Raw genomic sequence first — 18,816 nt, forward strand, 5'->3', positions numbered from 1 at the left:
TGGGATTCAGGATTGTTCTTTAATGAGCTTTAGGCTGAAAATTTGTTTCATACCTGCACATTTGAAACTCTGAGCAGTGAGTCCTCGTTCCAAAGACAAAGTCGTCAGGATGCTGAGGAAGCTGGTGGTCACAGACTGGCGTTTGTTCTTCCTGAGTTCATGCCCACCCATCTGATCCTTGGCTTTGGTCCTCAGCGTGACCTGCAGGTTTTGTTCTGAACTCCTTGCCGCATTGGCAGCTGTTTTCAGAGCCTCCATCCACTCCTGGGCCCTCTGCCGGGTCTCAGCACGGAGGCGGAGGACATCTTGGGGGAAAATGACTTGAAAGCAAGAGTCACAGTCATCCAGGGTGTCCATCTGGACGGCCAGACACACATCCACATTGTAGCTCAGCAGGGGATCCTCGTCCAGCTTGCCGGGCTGAAAAGCCATCAGGTAGGCCCTGCTCAGGACAAATGTAAATGCCTTCCAGTTGTTTTGGATGGTCAGCCTGTACAGCGTCCCCGATTTGAGGATGTTTTGGTACTCTTTGGGGCTATCCAAGACAGGGGATGGCACGAGCAGCTCGCTGGACTTCTTCTGCAAGCAACGATTCTGTGCACAGTCGACATGATGACCGAGCCCCGGTGAGTCAGCCAGCTCCCCTGGCCGTCCCCCGTAAGCAGGCGCGGCGGCGTGCACACCTTCCCAAAGCTTCTGCCCCCAGTCCAAAGCCTCCCATGGCGACTCTGCCTTCAGCTGCAGCTGCGTGTTGTCATACAGAACAGTATCCACCAGCCTGGCCTCGAGGTTGCCCAGAACAGATATGCTCTGGAAGTGTGACAGCTGGTACGTGGCGTAGAGGTTTTGATTCCCGCTGCGGTCGAGGCTGTAGAAGTATAAGCTGTACGGGGAGAGTTCTGCGTAACAGCTTTGCCAGTAACTGTCATGGTCCTTCCGAATCTCCAGGTAACCCTTTTTCAGGATGTTTGGAAATGCCTGCTTGTGTTCTAGAAAGAAAGGGAAAAAAAATAAAAAGAAGCAACATATTAATCCATTAATTTGAATGAACTGAATGAGATGAAAAGGCGGGTGCCAGAAACCAAACAGATCAGGGGTTGACATGCTTCTGGCTCAAGAGTAAGTACTGGGGAGGGGGGTGTTGGGGGTTCATGGTCAACGTGGCATGCAGAAGTCTGTTCGGAAGACAGAAACACCGAATGACTGGGACCATGCCATGTGGGCCCATGAAACAACTGCGCTTTGCCAGGATTTCTTGTTTTCTAGATAACGTTCTACAGAGTACCAAATACGAGAGACAGAATGTTCCTCCTGCCACCTGACCTAACTCCCTGCTAATACTCATCTTTCTTTAGGTAGGTAAAGCCAGGAAGGGCCAATGGAAAGACCACAGCATGAAGTGCACTGCACTTCTCACAAACTCCTGTTTCTCAGATGCCCCCATCAGTCTTCAAGGCCAGGCCATGAGCCTTCTGGCTCATAACCAGTTCTCCAGCCGTGCCTCGACTACTCACTTCTTAGATCTTTGCTTGGAAAGCAGTTCCTCTCACCTCTGAGCCGGCTTACGCTGTTCCCTCGGCTTGCAATGCCCCTTTCCCACCACTTCCACCAGCTGGGACACACTTACCCTTCACTCAGCCATCCTCTCTTCCAGAAAGGGAGTTTGTCCTGACTCTCCCAACCCCACTCCCTCGCCTGTACAGACACATCCCCGGGTCAGTATCAGGGGTCCTTACTATACTATTCCTCTCTAATGGGCTCTCATCAGGCTGTATTATAATACAGTTTATAATTTTTAAATTATAAAAATAATTTACAATTTTTAAAGAAGTGTGTCTTCACTACTGGTCTGTAAGCTTCACTGGGGACAGGGGCAAGGCCTGTCCTGTCATCCTTGTATCACGGCACATAGTGTAATGCCTGGGACACAGGTACTTAGTAAGTACTTGTTGAATTAGAATAGAAATAAAGCTTCTACTATAATGTCCAGCATATAATAGGTATAATTCCCTTCCCTTCTCTTCCCCTGTGTTTCACAAGTTCATCTGGTCATGCCATCTTTAATCAATGATTAGCTGCAACAGACACAAATTTCATACTTTAATAAAAGGGGACTGTCACTTGGGAGATGTCCTGATACTTTCATCAGGCATGAAAATGAGGGAGCTCTCCTCCCTAGTAGAGCTTTTCATTTCTGAGATGTTTCTCAATCTTTTTGCTGACACACGTCAGAGACAGTCATAAACTAATTGAGTCACTCCCTGAAGAAGAGAAATCACATTCCCAAAGGGTATGATTTCTGATCTTGGCTGGAGGAAAAAAAAAAAAAAAAAGAGTAACACAGATCTAGATCTTAAAATAGCAAACCAAAAGAGAAAATGAGAGAAATGCAGCAGAGAAAAGCCAGTTTTACCTGCTTTACATCTCTGCTCCTGACATTCATTTGTATTTCTGTGGTAATTCAAAAGCCATTAATTTCTTGCAACCCACACTAATCCCTTTGCAGAGAGAGATAATGGATGCCTATTCTCCGTTTTCTTTTCTGATAATGCAGTAAGAGATGCAGTGCTGTTACACACTGATGCCGCCTCTCCTCCTCTCATTTCCATCAGGTGCTGATGACAGTTCAACCTTCTCCATAATAAGACCCATAACCTCGCGTCCCTCCATCCCCATCCCTCCTGTGACCCAACAGCTCAGGCATGCATCCCCGAATAAAATAAAAACCATCTCTCTTGCTTTTAGCTAGGAATTTTCCTCTCCTTTTCTTTCTTCCCTGAGAGCTTTTTACAACAGCTTCCACGAATTAGAAATTCTAACTATAATTGGACCCAAGCCAGAAGCAAACCTCACTCCTTTCCGACTGTATAAGCTAGGGTGGCAGATGCCAGCTTGGGTGGACTGAATAGAAGTCTAACACGGAGTCTCAAAAGTTCCCCCACCTTCTTGCTGCAGAATAAGGTAAAGAACGCACTGTGTTTCAATATTTTCTCCCCACCTCGGCTCAGCCCTCTCTAAATAGGTATGTTAAACTGAGATAGAAAAGAGGGGTGTTAATCATAGGAAATGGCCCATCCTTATAGGCTGCAGTTTGTAGTGTAATTTCTTGGACAAGAAGAGAACAGATGTGATCAGGAAACTATTCTCAGCATGTATTCCTTTCTGGAGGGCCTGTTTATATCAAACCTTATTAATATGTTGTGTGTGAAGTATTAATTATCTGACTGTAGAGGGCTGGAGAACTACCATTTCTCTTTAATCTCTAGCTGCTACTTTCTACTGAATCTGAAGTTTATTTTGAATATTTTTGCTATTCACAAATCAGAAGTTATATACTTAAATCTAAGCTTTCGTTCATTTACTATAGTTCAACTTTTGTTTCCCCGGACCATATCATTTCATCACATACATTCTTCTAAAGTGTTCCATTTCACGAATGAACAATATTATCTCTGTCTTAATTAATATCATAAATGGTTCAGGTAGAACAGCTGACAAAGATTATCGCTGTTTCCCCAGTGAAAATAGAGAAAGGTGATCAAAATGAATCACTGTGTCTGTAAATTTCACACTGAAACCATAAGAGAGTAATTCCCTTGTGAAAAAGAGCAAGCAAAAACAAAAACATAAACAAAAAGAACTTGAGAACTCTTTGCTCCCCCATTGCTTTCCACTGTGGCTAGTTACAAAGACCTGGGTCAGTTCCTCCTCAACAAAGACCCCTTTTCCCTCTCCTCCTGGTCCCACAGTACCCAGCGCAGTGGCTTAAGGACAAAAATTGCTACTGATTGAAGAGGAAGAGGGGATTTTTCCCCCTCATGAACCTGACTCATTTCTGTACTGCCAACCCACTGAAGAGTTCCTCTTTTGCCATTATTTCCTCTTTCTGTTTTCAAAAAAGTTCCCATTCTCAGGCCACCATCTTAATCAAGATCTTAAATGGGCTCCCATTTCAAGTCCTCCCCCCGCACCCTGCCATGTCACACTCAGTTACCGGGGTAACCTTTCTGGATCACTCATAACCTTTCCCATGCCCTCCTCATCAGCCCAAAGCCCTGCACAAGTTTCTTGGTGCTACACAATAAAGTCCAAACTCCTTAGACTGGCCTTAACACATTTTCTCATGGAAAATTTCAAACACAGTCAAAGGCATGGAGAAGAGTAAAATGGACACCTGTGGGCTCACCCCTTAGCTTAAAAGTCATCAGGTTTCCGCTATTCTTGTTTCCTCTCTCCCACTCCTCTCCAACTCTTGCTTTTTATTGTTTTTTGTTTGTTTGTTTGTTTTTGCTGGAATACTTGAAAGCAAACTGCAGACATTTTATCATTTCTACTGTAAATATTTCAGGCTGTATCTCTAACAGATAAGAATATATATATATACCAGTTTCACACCTAAAACATGAATAATTCCTTATCTAATACCCAGTCTGTATCTCATTTTCCCAGATTCTCTCAAAAAATTTCTTTATACAGATGGTTTGCTCTATTTAGGTCCACACCTTGATTTGGTTGGTAGGTCTTTTAAGCCTCTTTAAATCTATAACAATTCCCTCTTTCTCCTTTTTTTTTTTTTCATGCCATGTATTTATTGAAGAAATTCATTCCTTTGTCCTGTAGAATTTCTCACATTCTGGATTAGGCTGAGTGTATCCTCACTATATCAGTCAAATGCTCCTGTTTCCCAGGTTTTCCATCAACTGCTATTTACTTATTTTACTATTATTTTTTTTAATATTTATCTATTTATTTGGTTGCACCGAGTCTTAGTAGCGGCAGGCAGGCTCCTTAGTTGCAGCTCGCCAGCTCCTTAGTTGCGGCGTGCATGTGGGATCTAGTCCTCTGACCAGGGATCGAACCCGGGCCCCCTGCATTGGGAGCAGAGTCAACCACTGCGCCACCAGGGAAGTCCCTCATCTGCTATTTAGATCTCAAGATCCAGTTAGTTTTGTTGTTGTTTTTTTTAATGCAAGAATATGTTACAGGTGGTTGTCCTACTTGCAGGGATATGGAGATTGATTAGGAGGTTCAGAGGATGTTAGCCCGACCCCTCCCTGTTGAATTTCCCCAGGGACCTTTCACACTGCAGCCACTCTCTTCCACTCCCCACACTCCAGCCAGGGGACTTGCTGTGGCTTCCACTACTGGCCCCTCCCGACCTCAGGCATTTTCCCTCACTGTTCTCCCTGCCTAGATTTCCCTGCATCTCTGCTTGCCCATGTTTTCATCATACGTGAGAGCTAGTATAAAATCTCACCTTTTCCTGAAGCCTTTCTTTGTCCCCTCTAGTTGAACACAACTGTCCTCTTCTGAAGCTCCATGGCTCTATGGCTACACCACCCTGATGACTCATATTTCAGATACTATTTCACACTCATCAAATATGTACTAAGTTATATAATAAAAGTATTCCCAGAAAATCAGTAAGAAATGATTAAAAAAAGTTTCTGCCTCCACATCCCGGCACCCACAATCCTTCTGCCCAGACTGTAGAGCATTTGATAGGAAGCCTTTAGACAGTATACATATGTAATAATAATATTATAAATAATAATTAGGCATGTTCACATATATTAGCATATGTAATTAAAACGTGCTTCCATTTGGGTTACTTTATGCAATTCTGCTTTTTTAAAACCACCATGTCCCAGATCACAATAAATGAAACATTTAGATAAACATTTAATTTACCAAGAAAAGTCTGAATTGCCTGAGTCAGCACCATGAACGACATAAGAATAGGACTTCAAAGATCAGACAATAGTTTAAAATGAAAGATAAAGAGCAATGTTTTAACATTTTCAAAGAACTCAAAAGCCTATGTGGTGTCAGTGTTCCAAATCAAAATTATCTAGGCAAATTTAAAGGAAACATTTAAGTTCTTACAACAAGATGAATAAATGTGAAAGGAAGCCGAAGTAGAGAGTGAATGGAGTACAGATGCTACAGAACCACATTCTGTCCTAGACAAGCCCAAAAGGACTGCCTCTCAAAGTTCAACAGATTTATTACATTTCCTTTGCCCTTCATCATCTTTCTTTTCAGTTTCTCTACAGGTTATCTAGGCTATTGTTAGCTAAAAGGATAGATGATTTTAAGATCTGAAAGCCTAGGAAACAGGATTTACAACTACACATGGGCTCAAAACTAAGGGAGCAAAGCAATTTGACACACATTTACTGAGTACCAACTATGTGCAAAGTAGAACACTAAGCTTTATTGGAGATCCAAAGATGACAGACATCCTCAAGGTGCTTACAATTCAGTTTTGGCAAATGACTCTAATAGGAGGCTTCCAGATCAATGATAAAGGAGGAACCACTTCAGAACAAAGACACTTCTATGATTTGGCTCTTCTTCATGAATGGCCAGTGTCAATGACCTGTACTCAACTGCTACTGTCTCTTGACTTCCAGATCCCACCCGCAGCCTCCCAGACTACAGTGCCACTTGGTTCAACCTCACCTCACAGCTCTGACCCAGGTGCTGCCAGCACTACATGACAGCCTAGAGCATGGGAGAATGGGACTAGACTCCCTCAGATACAGACAACCTGAGAACCGTCTACTCACCGGCCAGCCCCACTTACTCCTCCGAGACTGCACGCTTCTCTGGGGTTAGTTACAACCTCTAGGCTTCAGGTCTCAGCCCTAATCCTCAACTCCAATTTCTGGGCTTCCCCTCTTACTGACTGGCCTGCTCTTAGCTCCACGCACCCTTGGAGTAACAGCCCCTTCTGGCACTGTCTGACGCAGAGACAGGAGGCAACTTTCACTGACTGCTACTGACTGCCTGGAACCCTGTACTGAGAAAGATGCTGAGGCCACATCCAGACTCAGTGGGGAAAAAGCACCATGATGTCACTGAGGTGGGAAAAGATACATGTTATGCATTTGCCATCTGGTTTTAGGATCTTTATAAACATAGGTCCTTCCCCTCTTTGATTCCAGAGACCTAATTCTCTCTTCCACAACAGTAACAGCCTAGACCTCTTAGACCTCTTCATCACAAAGTACTTTCCAACTTCCAATGAGGTACTCCTTCATTTTTCTCACTCCTCCACCTCACCTACCTTACACTTCATCCTTATAAGGACCTTTAAACATGAAGCTCTTCCACCTCACCCCTTAAAGTCTCTTCCTTGTTTCACTGGACTCCTTCCTCTAGACTCTGTGGTCAATAGTTAAAACTTGTTTGCTCAGACTTCCCAGATTTAATCACCAACTCTGGATCGTTACCATCATCTATTTAAGACCAGCATGCTCGAGGAAGACACAGAAATATTAACACAGGTATGTTAGTTCATTTCAACTGCTATAACAAAATCCCATAATCTGGGTACCTTGTAAACAACAGAAATTTATTTCTCACAGCTCTGGAGGCTGGAAGTCCGAGACCAAAGTACCAGCTTTGGTACTGGTGAGATCAAGCTTCCTGGTTGATAAAAGGCCATCTTTTTGCTATAACTTCACATGGTAGAAGGGGCTAGGGAACTCTGTAGGGTCTCTTTTATAAAAGAGACTAATCCCATTCAAGAGGGCCCCACCCTCATGACCTGAGCACCCCCAAAGCCTCCACTTAATTCCATCGCTTCAGGGGTCAGAAGTTTACATATGAATTTTGGGGGGGTACACAAATATTCAGACCGGAGCACCAGTCAAACATAGATTCATGTTGCTCAACTTCTTTTATAGCTTTAATCCTGACAATTTATTCTTTTATTCATCTCATGGATCCCAAACACAATCCCAGAACAATTTTTCCACATCTTCTTTAGTCTTTTCAAACTGCAAATTCCACCATCTCTTTTGTGTACCATAGGGAGCTCCTTTACATATACTATACTTGGCTTCACTTCAACATTACACTAACCAATATCCTATACAAGTACGACAGAGCACAGTGGTTAAGACCACATGTGCTAGAGCCAACTGGTCTAAGTTTAAATCATAATTCTGACCTTACTGGCTGGGTAACCCTGGACAAATTACTCAACCCAAGTCTCAGTTTTATCATCTTTAAAATGGGCTATATTAGCACCTACCTCATTGTACTATTGTGAGGAAGAAATGAGTAACTCTCAGAACGATGCCTCACACATCTTAAGTATTCAATAGATGTTTCCTATTTTAGCTTCGGGTCTCAAAAGAAGAAGCTTCTTGCCTCCTTGTTAAAGCTAACCCTTCCACCTCCACTCTGTACCTAATTCTTTCCCTCTTCTTCAGAATCTCTTCCTCTATAACATCTGAAAATTACCCCTCTATGGATCTCTTTTCCTCTTGTCTTCTAATATTCTAAGGTTTGTTGTGTCTATTCAAAATTATTCACTTGAACCTACATCTTCTATGGCTCAATCTGTCTCCTTCCTTCAGATTCCAGATTCTTCTAACGCCTCTACTTTCTGTCCCGCACAATCTGGCCTCTGATTATTGCTCTGACCTCCCCTCACATCATCTCACATTTCTTCTCTCGCTCCAGCCAAAAGCCTCTCGTGGGTTTTGAACAAGCCGAGAACTTTCTGGCCTCAAGGACTCTGAAGCTGCTGTATCCTAGGTTTGGGACATCTCCCCCCAGCTCCACTGATTTATTCAACTCCCTCAGCTTTTCACCTCAAAGGTGCCATCCTCAGTGAGGCCTTCATCCCTCAGCACCTCAGTTAAAGGGCCCCCCTCAGTCCCTCTCTATCTTACAACATTGTTTTATTTCGTTCAAAGAACTGCTCCTTGAAGACAGAGACCTGAATGTCTCTCTCACTTCGTATTCCCAGTGGCTGGCTCTATAAGTATTTGTCGAATGTATGCACCAAGGAGTAAGCTAGAATCGTGGAAACGCCAAGTGAATCAGACAGATCCTGTCAACAGTTTATAGCCCAGTGACAGCCCTCCTTTCTCTCTTCACAAGTCCCACTTTTCTCTTTTACCACAGTCACCCTAATTCGAGTCCTCATCACCTCACATCATGATGACCGCAGAGCCTTCTCATTTCCATCCCTTCAATTCTTTCCATCTACCAATCCACTCCACGTACTGTTAGGGCCTGAGGGGACCCAATAAATAGCATCACTTTTCTTCACCCAAGTTCTAAACCAACTGAGATTGATAGAGGGTAGTCAGACGCATAGAAATCAAAACATGAGCCAGCTGGAGGACACAGCTTAGGTGTGTAGCACCCCAGAATTCCACAGACTCACCAGTGAGTCACCCGCAGCACTGGGTCAGCACAGGCTCCCCTCCCAGGGACTATCCATGAAAGGCTGATGGGTGGTGGAGCAGGCCTAGAGGAGCGGACCAGAATCAGTGCTTCCTGTAGCGGCTGAGTTACACATGCCTGGTTCCTCTCCTAAAGTTGCCCGTAAGTTACTCCTCCCCGGGGGTGGAGTGTGCAAAGGGAGGGAGAGAGGCCAAGAGCACCATTCTAACTGATGAATCTTTACATGGACACAAAAGCTACAGGGAAGGAGATTCCCTGCATCCCACCCCCCACTACCCTTGGCCCCTGCCGGCTTCCAGACTTTCTGTAAAATATCCTTTTAATCTTGACTCTCAAGAAATTTTCAAGTGCTTCTTGCCAAACATATCATGTTAATTCTCTCTGTCTGGCTTTGAAAGTCCTCCATAAGCTCAGCCCACCGCTCTCCAAAATGAAGTCCTGTTCTGGCTTAGCCTCTGACCACCCCACACAAAGCCTGTGTTCATCTCCACCTCGGCTGTGTGCTCAACCCTCAATGCTCAGCTGGAACATCCTTTCCTCAATGAAGACTTCTCTGACATTCTAGACCACAATCAAGTCTCTTTTCTTCACATTTCTGGTTAACAAAACAGTTTTCCAGGTCTATTTGTTTCATGTTATTATTCAACTGTGTTTAAGCCAGAGACTAGGGAGAAATTAACCAAATTTAGGTCTTTGTTCTCATTAGAGGCGCATAAGGGAAGTGAAATTAACAGGATGCACATCAATCATGACACTGCCACAAATGTCCATAGCAAAGAACATGAAGAGAATGATGCTACAGGAACCAAAGAGGGGCTGTGTTTTGTACATTTTCAAAATGGTATATAAGCCCTCACACAGTGCTGGCCACAGTAGTGCTCACAGATATTTGTTAACTTATTCTGGTAGAAATGAACTAGGCTCAAGTGATATCTCTTCTGTGAGTTACTTCGGAGATCTTTCTTTACGGGTAAAAGAGAATATCCCATTTGTTTTCCCTTCATTAACCTAGGGGAAAAGACATATCTGTGCAGGCTCTAGAAGAAAGAGATCCATAACATATCTAGCTATGTATTAGCTAGACACACCAGCTGGGGACCTTTTCCATCTAAGTTCTTTGTGCTATGAGCAACAGTGATAGTGCATAAGTCAACACACACCTGGTCAATTTCACTTCTCAAGTGTGAACCTGACCAGGAGATCACAGACCCAACCTCTTAAATTCAGAGGTTTTCTGCCTTCTGTGACAAGGGTAATTTCTAGTGCTTACAGAACTTTTTGACCCAGAAAACATTTCCAAACATCAACTTCCAAATGATGCTCAGTCTTGGCCATCATGAGCTTCTCATTCTGTTTCGTTAATCTACACGAATTAAGTATAAAAGAATCTCTCATACTTAGGCCACCAGATTTTAAGATAAGTGGCATTCCATTGCTATATCTTTGGGTAACACAGAATCATAGAAACTTAGAGCCAGAAGGGACTAGAAATCTCTTCAGCCCAGCCCTATCTGAAGTAGAACCTGTCCAGCCTATCAACTGTCTCCCCCTTATTTACCAACGGAACCCTAATTTTGTTCAGTTGTGGAGATGGCCTCTCCCCTGCCCCACAAAAAGAATCATGATTTGTTTAACCCAATCAGTAACCGTATTTTCCTTTGCCAGAGATTGCTTTAGGGGAAGGCATGCAACCCAGTTCTGGCTGCAGACGAGGTGCTTTTGGGGTCCTCTGGGAAGAGACCCAGGGTAAGTGCCCTGCTTTCCCTTCCTGACTTTGGCGGCCGATATATATCCTTGGGACTGCTGTAGCCATCTTGCATAAATGAGGGAGAGAAGAGACACTACCAATATACTGAGGATAGCAGAGGAAAAAGATGAAAAGTGCCTGGATCTTGATGACCCTGGGGCCACCAGAGGTAGGTGTCCTTAAGTGTTTACTGCATACAGTGTTTGATATTCACTAAGTGTCCAATAGCTATCTGTTAGATACGTGAAAAAATAAGATGATAAATGGCCTCACTGTTTATGCCACTTTCAGCTGAGTTTATATTACTTGCTTCTAAACGCATTCTAACTGATTTAACAGATTTGGAAAGAGGTTCCAGGAAACAAAATGTCTTGGCCAAGGTTATAACACAGAGTGTGCAAGTTGAGAGTGGAACTCCAACCTCCACACTTTCAATCTAGATGACACTGTGCTTTATCTGTGGTGGAGGGGATGAGGCCTAAGCTTCCTCAGACTTGAGAGGCAGTATTAGAGCGTGGTTATGTGTGACCTCCAGAATGGGCTTGGCTCGGGATCCTAGCTCCACCACATACTAGCCAGATGGCCTTGGGTGAGGTTACCTTCTCTAAGGCTTGGCTTCCTCCTTTGAAAAATCAGCAAAATATTAATCTCTTAGTCTAACATATTAAACTATTATTAATAATAAATAAGATAATGGATGAATACTTCTTAGCACAGGTCTGGGCATAAAGTTAACTCTCATTAAGTGATAGCTCTTATTGACAGTATTAATACTAATAAGCTTCATTCAACTTGACTCAAGCTTTAGGTACGGAAAAATGAAAGAGAGGCCATCTTCATTCTGGAAACAAGCAAATAAAACTGTGCTGTCCTGATTTTCCAAGCACCAATACATAGAGTTCAACCAAACACCTTGCATATGCTCATACACGATATGATAGAAAGTTGTCTACAATACAATTCATTTTATCAAAGAACTGCTAACCTAGTGTGGGAGATGAATGTACAAGCAATTACCTATAATGCGTGGCAGAATAAAATGTGCTATGGAAACATAAAATAAGAGAAAAAAAATACTTTTAATTTAAAAAAACCACAAGAAACACAGAGAACAAACCAGTGGTTATCAGAGGGGAAAGGGGTCAGAGGAGGAGCAAAATAGGTGAATTAGAAGGATTAGGAGGTACGAACTACCACGTATAAGATAAATAAGTTACAAGAATGTGATGCATGGTACAGGAGATATAGCCAATGTTTTATAATAACTTTATACAGAGCATAATCTATAAAAATAGAAAATAGGTATGTTGTGTATCTCAAGTTAATATAATATTGTAAGTTACTTATACTTCAATTTTTTTTAAAAATGGAAAAATATGGAAAGGTCTCAGGGATGATGTGGCATTTGAACTGGTCCTTGAAAGAAAATGGAGGATTTTGAAAAGTGAAGAAGACAGAGAAGGTATTGTGGGTGAAGAGACATCATGAGCAAAGTCCCAGGAGCTTGAACGCACAAGGCACATTCAAAACTAGCACACAGATGGGGTGAAGAAAGGTGCACGTGATAAGCTTGGAAAGATGGGAAAGATATCTGGATGCTTTAGAAAATTTACACTTGATTTTGTAAACAATGGGGAACCATGATTCATTTTTGAGAACAGAGTAGCACCAAAAGATCTGTGTTTTAAGGAAGTAACTCTAGCAGTTTGTGAAATTAGTAACTATAGTTCTCCTTAGCCAAGAAAGATAAAACACATTAACAGAACAACCGCAAAAAAATGCCAGACATTTCATTTTCAGAGTTCCCATATACATTTGTTAGGAATCAGGATGCGGGCTGGCAATGAGGCATGTTGGGTTTCCGAAAAATATAACCAATGGAAACTATACAACCATATAAAATCAACTCTCTGTGACCTATTTTAGCAACTTCTTTGCACTGACTAATCTTGCTGAAGGGTGAATCATAAATTCAGCAGAGCCCATGTCCTGGTGACCTCACTTGTTCTAAGCCCGTAGGAATATTCCCACCTCTACTGGCTCCAAGTCTTTTGAGAAACATCATAATTGAAAAAGCAGTCATTTTAGTATAAGTCCCAAATTTGGCTTTCTTTCTTTCTTTTTTTTTTTTTCTCTAGTGAAAGATGGGGAAAAAGGGAATCAAAACAGAGTAACATAGAACTCCAGATAAAGAAACCATACTGCCATGGTTTTTCTAGCCCTACAGAAAAACTCTGCTTGAGACCTTCTCCTAAAGTACTCAGCACAAGAAAAACAGGCAGAGGGATGGTACCAGGTCACCAGAGAGTGAAACCAACTGAAACAAAAGCCCAGTTGACCACTGCCCTTGCCAAGCAGATGAAAATGTGAACACAGGGAGGGAAAGGTCAGTCAGATTCGGGCAGTCTGCTGAGTTTCAGAGCTCCATAGCTAATGCCAAGGAGTTCTTCTAAAACTTTTTTATTTGAAAAATTGCAACAGCAGTTCATCCAGAAGTGGAGTTACAAGGCACATGGAAATCCTTCTGTGTTAACTAATTTCAACCATACCTATATTCCCATCATGACCTTCCATTACCTCTCTGACTATAGTAATTGGCTCCCACACAACCATAAGTCAAGGTCAGTTCAACGACATCCTAGAATAATCTCATTTTAGAGTTGGGAAAGATTATAGAGATAATTTAACCTGCTTCACGAGTTTACAAACCAAAGGCAGTAGACAAGTGATTTTTCCAAACCTACATGGTGAGTTAGGGGTAGAGCTACGATACAATGCTTGCAAGTCCTTGATGAGTGTTCTTTCCATATAGCCTCACCTTCCTCTACCGTGTGTATATACTTAGAGGGATGAAAGAGAGAGAGAGAGAGTGTGTGTATACCTATTTTTCATATTGATAACATATCTAGTGTCCACATGTTCTTATGGCGTTTTATGTTCTTACCTTAATATATGTTTATATTTGGATTGTAATTCTATGGTGTTAGGACCCCATCTTTTTTATCCCACAGGAAATTCCCTGCTGCCTCTGGCTGTATCATTACTTAGTGAACAAGAACAGGGTAACAGCAGTGCAAAGGGGGAAAGGGTTAAGACAGATACTAGTCAGGAGCATGTCTGTATAGAATGAAGATTAGTGCTACGACTAAAAAGGAGCCATTTTGGTTGTGGGATCAGGCTCCTCCCTCAGGGCTAGTTCCCAGTCACACCTTGCTACAGCTGCCTAGGGCATGGCAGACCCTGGGATGGCAGGAGCAAGGGAGCTGGCGCTGAGGAAGCTTTGGCCTCTACCACCTACCTGAGGTTCTCTAGAAATAGCTGCCTTTGAAATGAGGTGATGGATGTGTTATTTAATGGACGGGTACATCCTTTCATAATGTATACATATATCAAATCATCATGATACACGCTTAAAATATCGTACAATTTTGTCAATTATACTTCAACAAAGCTGAAAAAAATAAAAAAGAACTGCTGTTGCCATCTCGTCTTAGATCTACTCCTTCCCCATCAGTTTATGACCTAACCCTTTTGTTATGACTATTCTATCCTCAGGTAATGCAGGTAGTCTTAACTACATTGGATTCAAGCTATACTCCATTCACCTAGTAGGATCCACTGGCAGTACCCTAGCACTTAGCATAGTCTGTCTTCCTGAGGCAATGAAATCTCTAGAATGCATTCACAGGCTTCTGAGTAAGACGGAAAAAGGAAGCCAAAGATGGGGCAAAACTCTGAAGCCTTCTTTCCGTGGTCACAAACCCAGAGGGGTCGGTTCACTTACGCTTTTCTGTATGGATAACACTCAAGAGTATGAAAGGCAAAGTTACAGTCTTCCTCTTGCAGATTCATGGGTCCCCTAAAGGACTGTGACCAGCTCTGCACTGTTCATGTGGTAAATGTGTTAAAGGCAGGAAACAATCCTTGCTTAGCTAGACTGCTTGGGTGGGTCTCAGTTTTCCTAACCAGTGATTCCCTGAGGGAGTAATTTTAGTTGATGAACGTTATCACCCAGGTCTGTTTCCTCCACACCACTTCCTACCCTTTACTCCCACAGGGACTGACTGACAACAAGGCTTCTATAGTGGAGGGTTCTGGAGACTGAGAACTACTGGCTTCCAAAGTAGGGGTCCAGCTCCAGCTTAGTGGTTAAGAGCATGGAGTCTGAAGAAAGGGTGCCCGGGTCCAAACCGAGGACCTACTTGTTAGTAGCTGGGGGACGGGAAGCACGTTACTTAAGCTCTCAGTGTCCTCATCCTTAAAAAGGGCTCAATAAAAATACCTATATCACAGGAGCGTTATAGGAATTAAATAAGCTGCTATCTGCACAGCACTTAAAATAGTGAACTAAGTGTTTGCTGCTGTTATTGTTATTTTTTCCCTTCTCTTTCCACCTGGGCTCTCTCACTTACCCTGAGGATGAACACACCAGGTGCTCGGATGTTGGCTTTGATAGTAACAAGTAGGCTGTTAATCTCTTTGATGTGTTCTGCTCTCATATATACCAAAAACCTAGGAAAGAAGTGATCTTCAAATCCAAAGCAATAGCCTTCTGTAAAGAAACACTATCAGGGAACAGGGAAAAGTTGAGGAGGGATGCAAAAAATTACCTCACGTGACTGCCAACTTCAGAAAGACTAAAGGGCGCACCACAATTATCTCCCCAGGCTTTGTGCTCACCAAACAGCAGTCAGATTCCTCTACAAAGGGTAATCGTAACCATGCCTGTGCGACCCCGGAGTCTGAGATGGTATCTGGAGACTCCTCCAAGGCCAGGGCACCATTCTTCCAACACTAGGGGCTACTTTACAAGCCGTATCTGTTTGATTCTCTCTTATCACAAGGATAGTGCACAGCAGCCTTTGAGATGAAAGCAAATCTTCATTTCCTGCTGCTAAAGAACTTCACAGAGAGGATGTGCAAGGTATGAGATGCTAGATGATGGTGCAAGGCCCTCAGAAAAGAGGGCGGAGTTGTTCTTTTTCTAGAAGGACATAAACCAGCTAAAGAACTAATGTTCTTAATTTATAAGCTTGATTTCGATCAGAAATACATTCATCTCACGGGTAAGAAAATGTTTTCAGGATGTATGAACGTTCAGAGCACTATATTAGGTACTGAGGATAATGCAATGCATAAGAAACAATCCCTTCCTCAGTGACCATAAACTCTGGTGTAGAAGACAGTAAACAGTTGATGACAAATCAATATGAGAGAGGGCATGGACGGTTTATTTCCCATTAACAAACCAGTTAACAGCTATGAGAAAGTACAATGCAGGAAGGCCAATTCAAGAAATATTTATTACGAGGCCATTTTATGAAACTGACTATGCCAGGGAAAACTAGGAGTGATTGGTAGTATCACTTTGCTTCTCATGGATGACTTCCAAATTCAATTGTAATAGTAATAATAATATTATTAAATGTTTAAGACATCTATTGTTTACTGTGTGCCAAACATGGTTCTAAGAAGCACTTTAGATCTTTTAACCCATTTAATGCTCACAAGATATTGAGGTAAGTACTACTATTATTCCACACTTTATGGCCCCCCTAAAAAAAATTAAGGCTCAGAGAGATTAAGAAACCTGCCCTATGTTACACAGCTAGTAAGTACTGAAACAAGGAATGAAATTCTAACAGTCTAGGTTTATAGTCATTTTTTTAACCAATATGTTACTTTGTCTGACCAGAAGGCCTTCTTCAGACAGGCTTGCCCATTAGCCAAACAACTCTTACTATACCCCAGCTACCCACTGCCCTCAATATGCCAAAATCTGGTTTGCTTTATACCCAAAGCATCATTTATCCTCAGTAAGGTTCACAAGCCTAGTTAATCATTGCCAAACGAGGCAGAAGACACAGAGGCCCTACCTAATGAAGAAGACCCTTGGGCTTGTCGTTATGGAAGGAAAGGGAGGGAATGAGGGTGGCAAAAGAGGAGGAAGCGGCGGGCAAGGAGGAGAAGAACCACTCCTAGTTTAAGTCTTTAAGCTACTCAGGGGACCTCAGAAAAAGGATCCAGGAAAAAATAAAAATCAACTGGAGAGGGGCTTCCCTGGTGGCGCAGTGGCTGAGAGTCTGCCTGCCAATGCAGGGGACATGGGTTCGCGCCCTGGTCTGGGAGGATCCCACATGCCGCGGAGCAACTGGGCCCGTGAGCCACAATTGCTGAGCCTGCGCGTCTGGAGCCTGTGCTCCGCAATGAGAGGCCGTGATAGTGAGAGGCCCGCGCACCGCGATGAAGAATGGCCCCCACTTGCCGCAACTGGAGAAAGCCCTCACACAGAAACGAAGACCCAACACAGCCATAAATAAATAAATAAATAAATAAATAAATAAAATATTAAAAAAAAAAAATCAACTGGAGAAAACACAAGACTACAAAGTAATAAAGCCCATAAGTAAGACAGTGACAGGGCTAGACACAAAACCCTGATAGCCTTTCCCCATCTGCCTGTGGTGGCAGGAAAGGGCTTTACAGTGAGGAGAGGGTTCCCGAGCATTTCTTCTGTTTGTTTTGTTACTAAAACTCTGTGCCACGCCCTGAGAGGGTTGCACACCCCAGTGTGTAACGAGTCTTCTGTATCTGTAGCCTCTAGCAACCGGCATCTTTTGAACAAATCCACTTTGGCATGGGGACACTCAGAACGCAGTGACAAACTGACCCCAAAGCAGACACTATTTGAGCGCGCCCCTGTAGAACACCTGTTTGCAACTTGCTGACCTCCACTGAAGCACGTGTGTATGCGGGCGTGTGCACACGCACATACACACACTCACAGGGCTGAGCCCTGGTGACTCTGGAAACTCTACTCCCCTCCCAAAAGCCATTTGATCCTAGGAGAAGCCCCCGCTGGCCAAACTACAAAGATCTGGAGGGTCCTGGGCAGACCTCAGATACACACTCTTTGTTGAAAACCAGGCGCACTGCCGTGCCATTGCCGGGGTCCCAAGCGCTTCCCTTCACCCCAGAGCCGAGGCGGCCCTCCAGGCAGGCGGCGGTGGCCTCGGGTGTTTGCCTCTCCCCTGCAGCCAGCTCCTGGGCTCTGCAGGGTGGGCTCCGAGGCCACAAGGCCACCTTTCTTCCCTGACTCGCTCTTCTACAAACACTGGATCTGCTGGGCCTGGGGGGAGGGGCAGAGAGAAGCCCCCAGCCAGCAAGTGTGCACAGCGCACAGAGGGGAGGCGTGTGCAGGACAGAGGTGCGCCTCGGTTTACAACGTGGCGGCAGTGCCCGCACTTCCCTGTCTCAGGTGCGACGTTGATTTATTGTTGCTGAGTAACTTCTCGTGGTAGAAACCAAATTTCTTTTAATATATTACATATGTATGTACACACTCGGGTGAAATATATGTACTTCGAGGGGATCTATTTATGTTCCATGGGGAGTCATTCTTTCCCATCAGGAATCTCACCTGCTGCTTTGTGTATTTGGTCAGATTCCTGGCACGTTTTGTTTCCTGTTGTTTAGTCAAGGTGCTCTTCCTGGGATGCACACACACACAAAAACACCAAGTTGCCCTCCTCAAAGGAGACCCATCTGACTACATTTTATTTCTTCTGAGGAGCCCTTAGCCTCTCATTAACCCTTGTTAATTTTTAGAACAGCTAGAGTGGAGGATGTGAGGATGACGGGCCCTTTCTGGACACTGAATTTGAAGTGCCTGTGGGACACTCCAGCAGAGGTGTTCACCAGAGAGCCGGATACGTGAGTCTGAAGCTCAAGGAAGAGATCTGGCCTGACCCCAGATCTGGCCTGACCCCAGATCCTCAGATCCTGACCCCTGGGTCCTCAGCTACAGCTCTGGCCAAGATACCATACCGCCTCCCTCTGCTTTTGGCATATGCCTTCAG

The 18,816-nt window shown here is 43.6% G+C and overlaps 1 protein-coding gene across 8 annotated transcripts in view; it reads right to left on the reverse strand.

Annotated features, from left to right (window-relative positions):
- PLEKHM3 (pleckstrin homology domain containing M3) overlaps positions 1–18,816 on the reverse strand; it is a 189,953-nt gene that overhangs the window by 143,994 nt on the left and 27,143 nt on the right. For all 8 annotated transcript variants that reach the window (XM_007187812.3, XM_028167955.2, XM_007187813.3 and 5 more), the window contains one exon: positions 54–989. In XM_007187812.3, coding sequence (XP_007187874.2) covers positions 54–989 — 936 coding nt within the window. The remainder of the gene's footprint in view (positions 1–53; positions 990–18,816) is intronic.

Source organism: Balaenoptera acutorostrata, chromosome 8 (assembly GCF_949987535.1).
Source record: "Balaenoptera acutorostrata chromosome 8, mBalAcu1.1, whole genome shotgun sequence".
NCBI lineage: Eukaryota > Metazoa > Chordata > Mammalia > Artiodactyla > Balaenopteridae > Balaenoptera > Balaenoptera acutorostrata.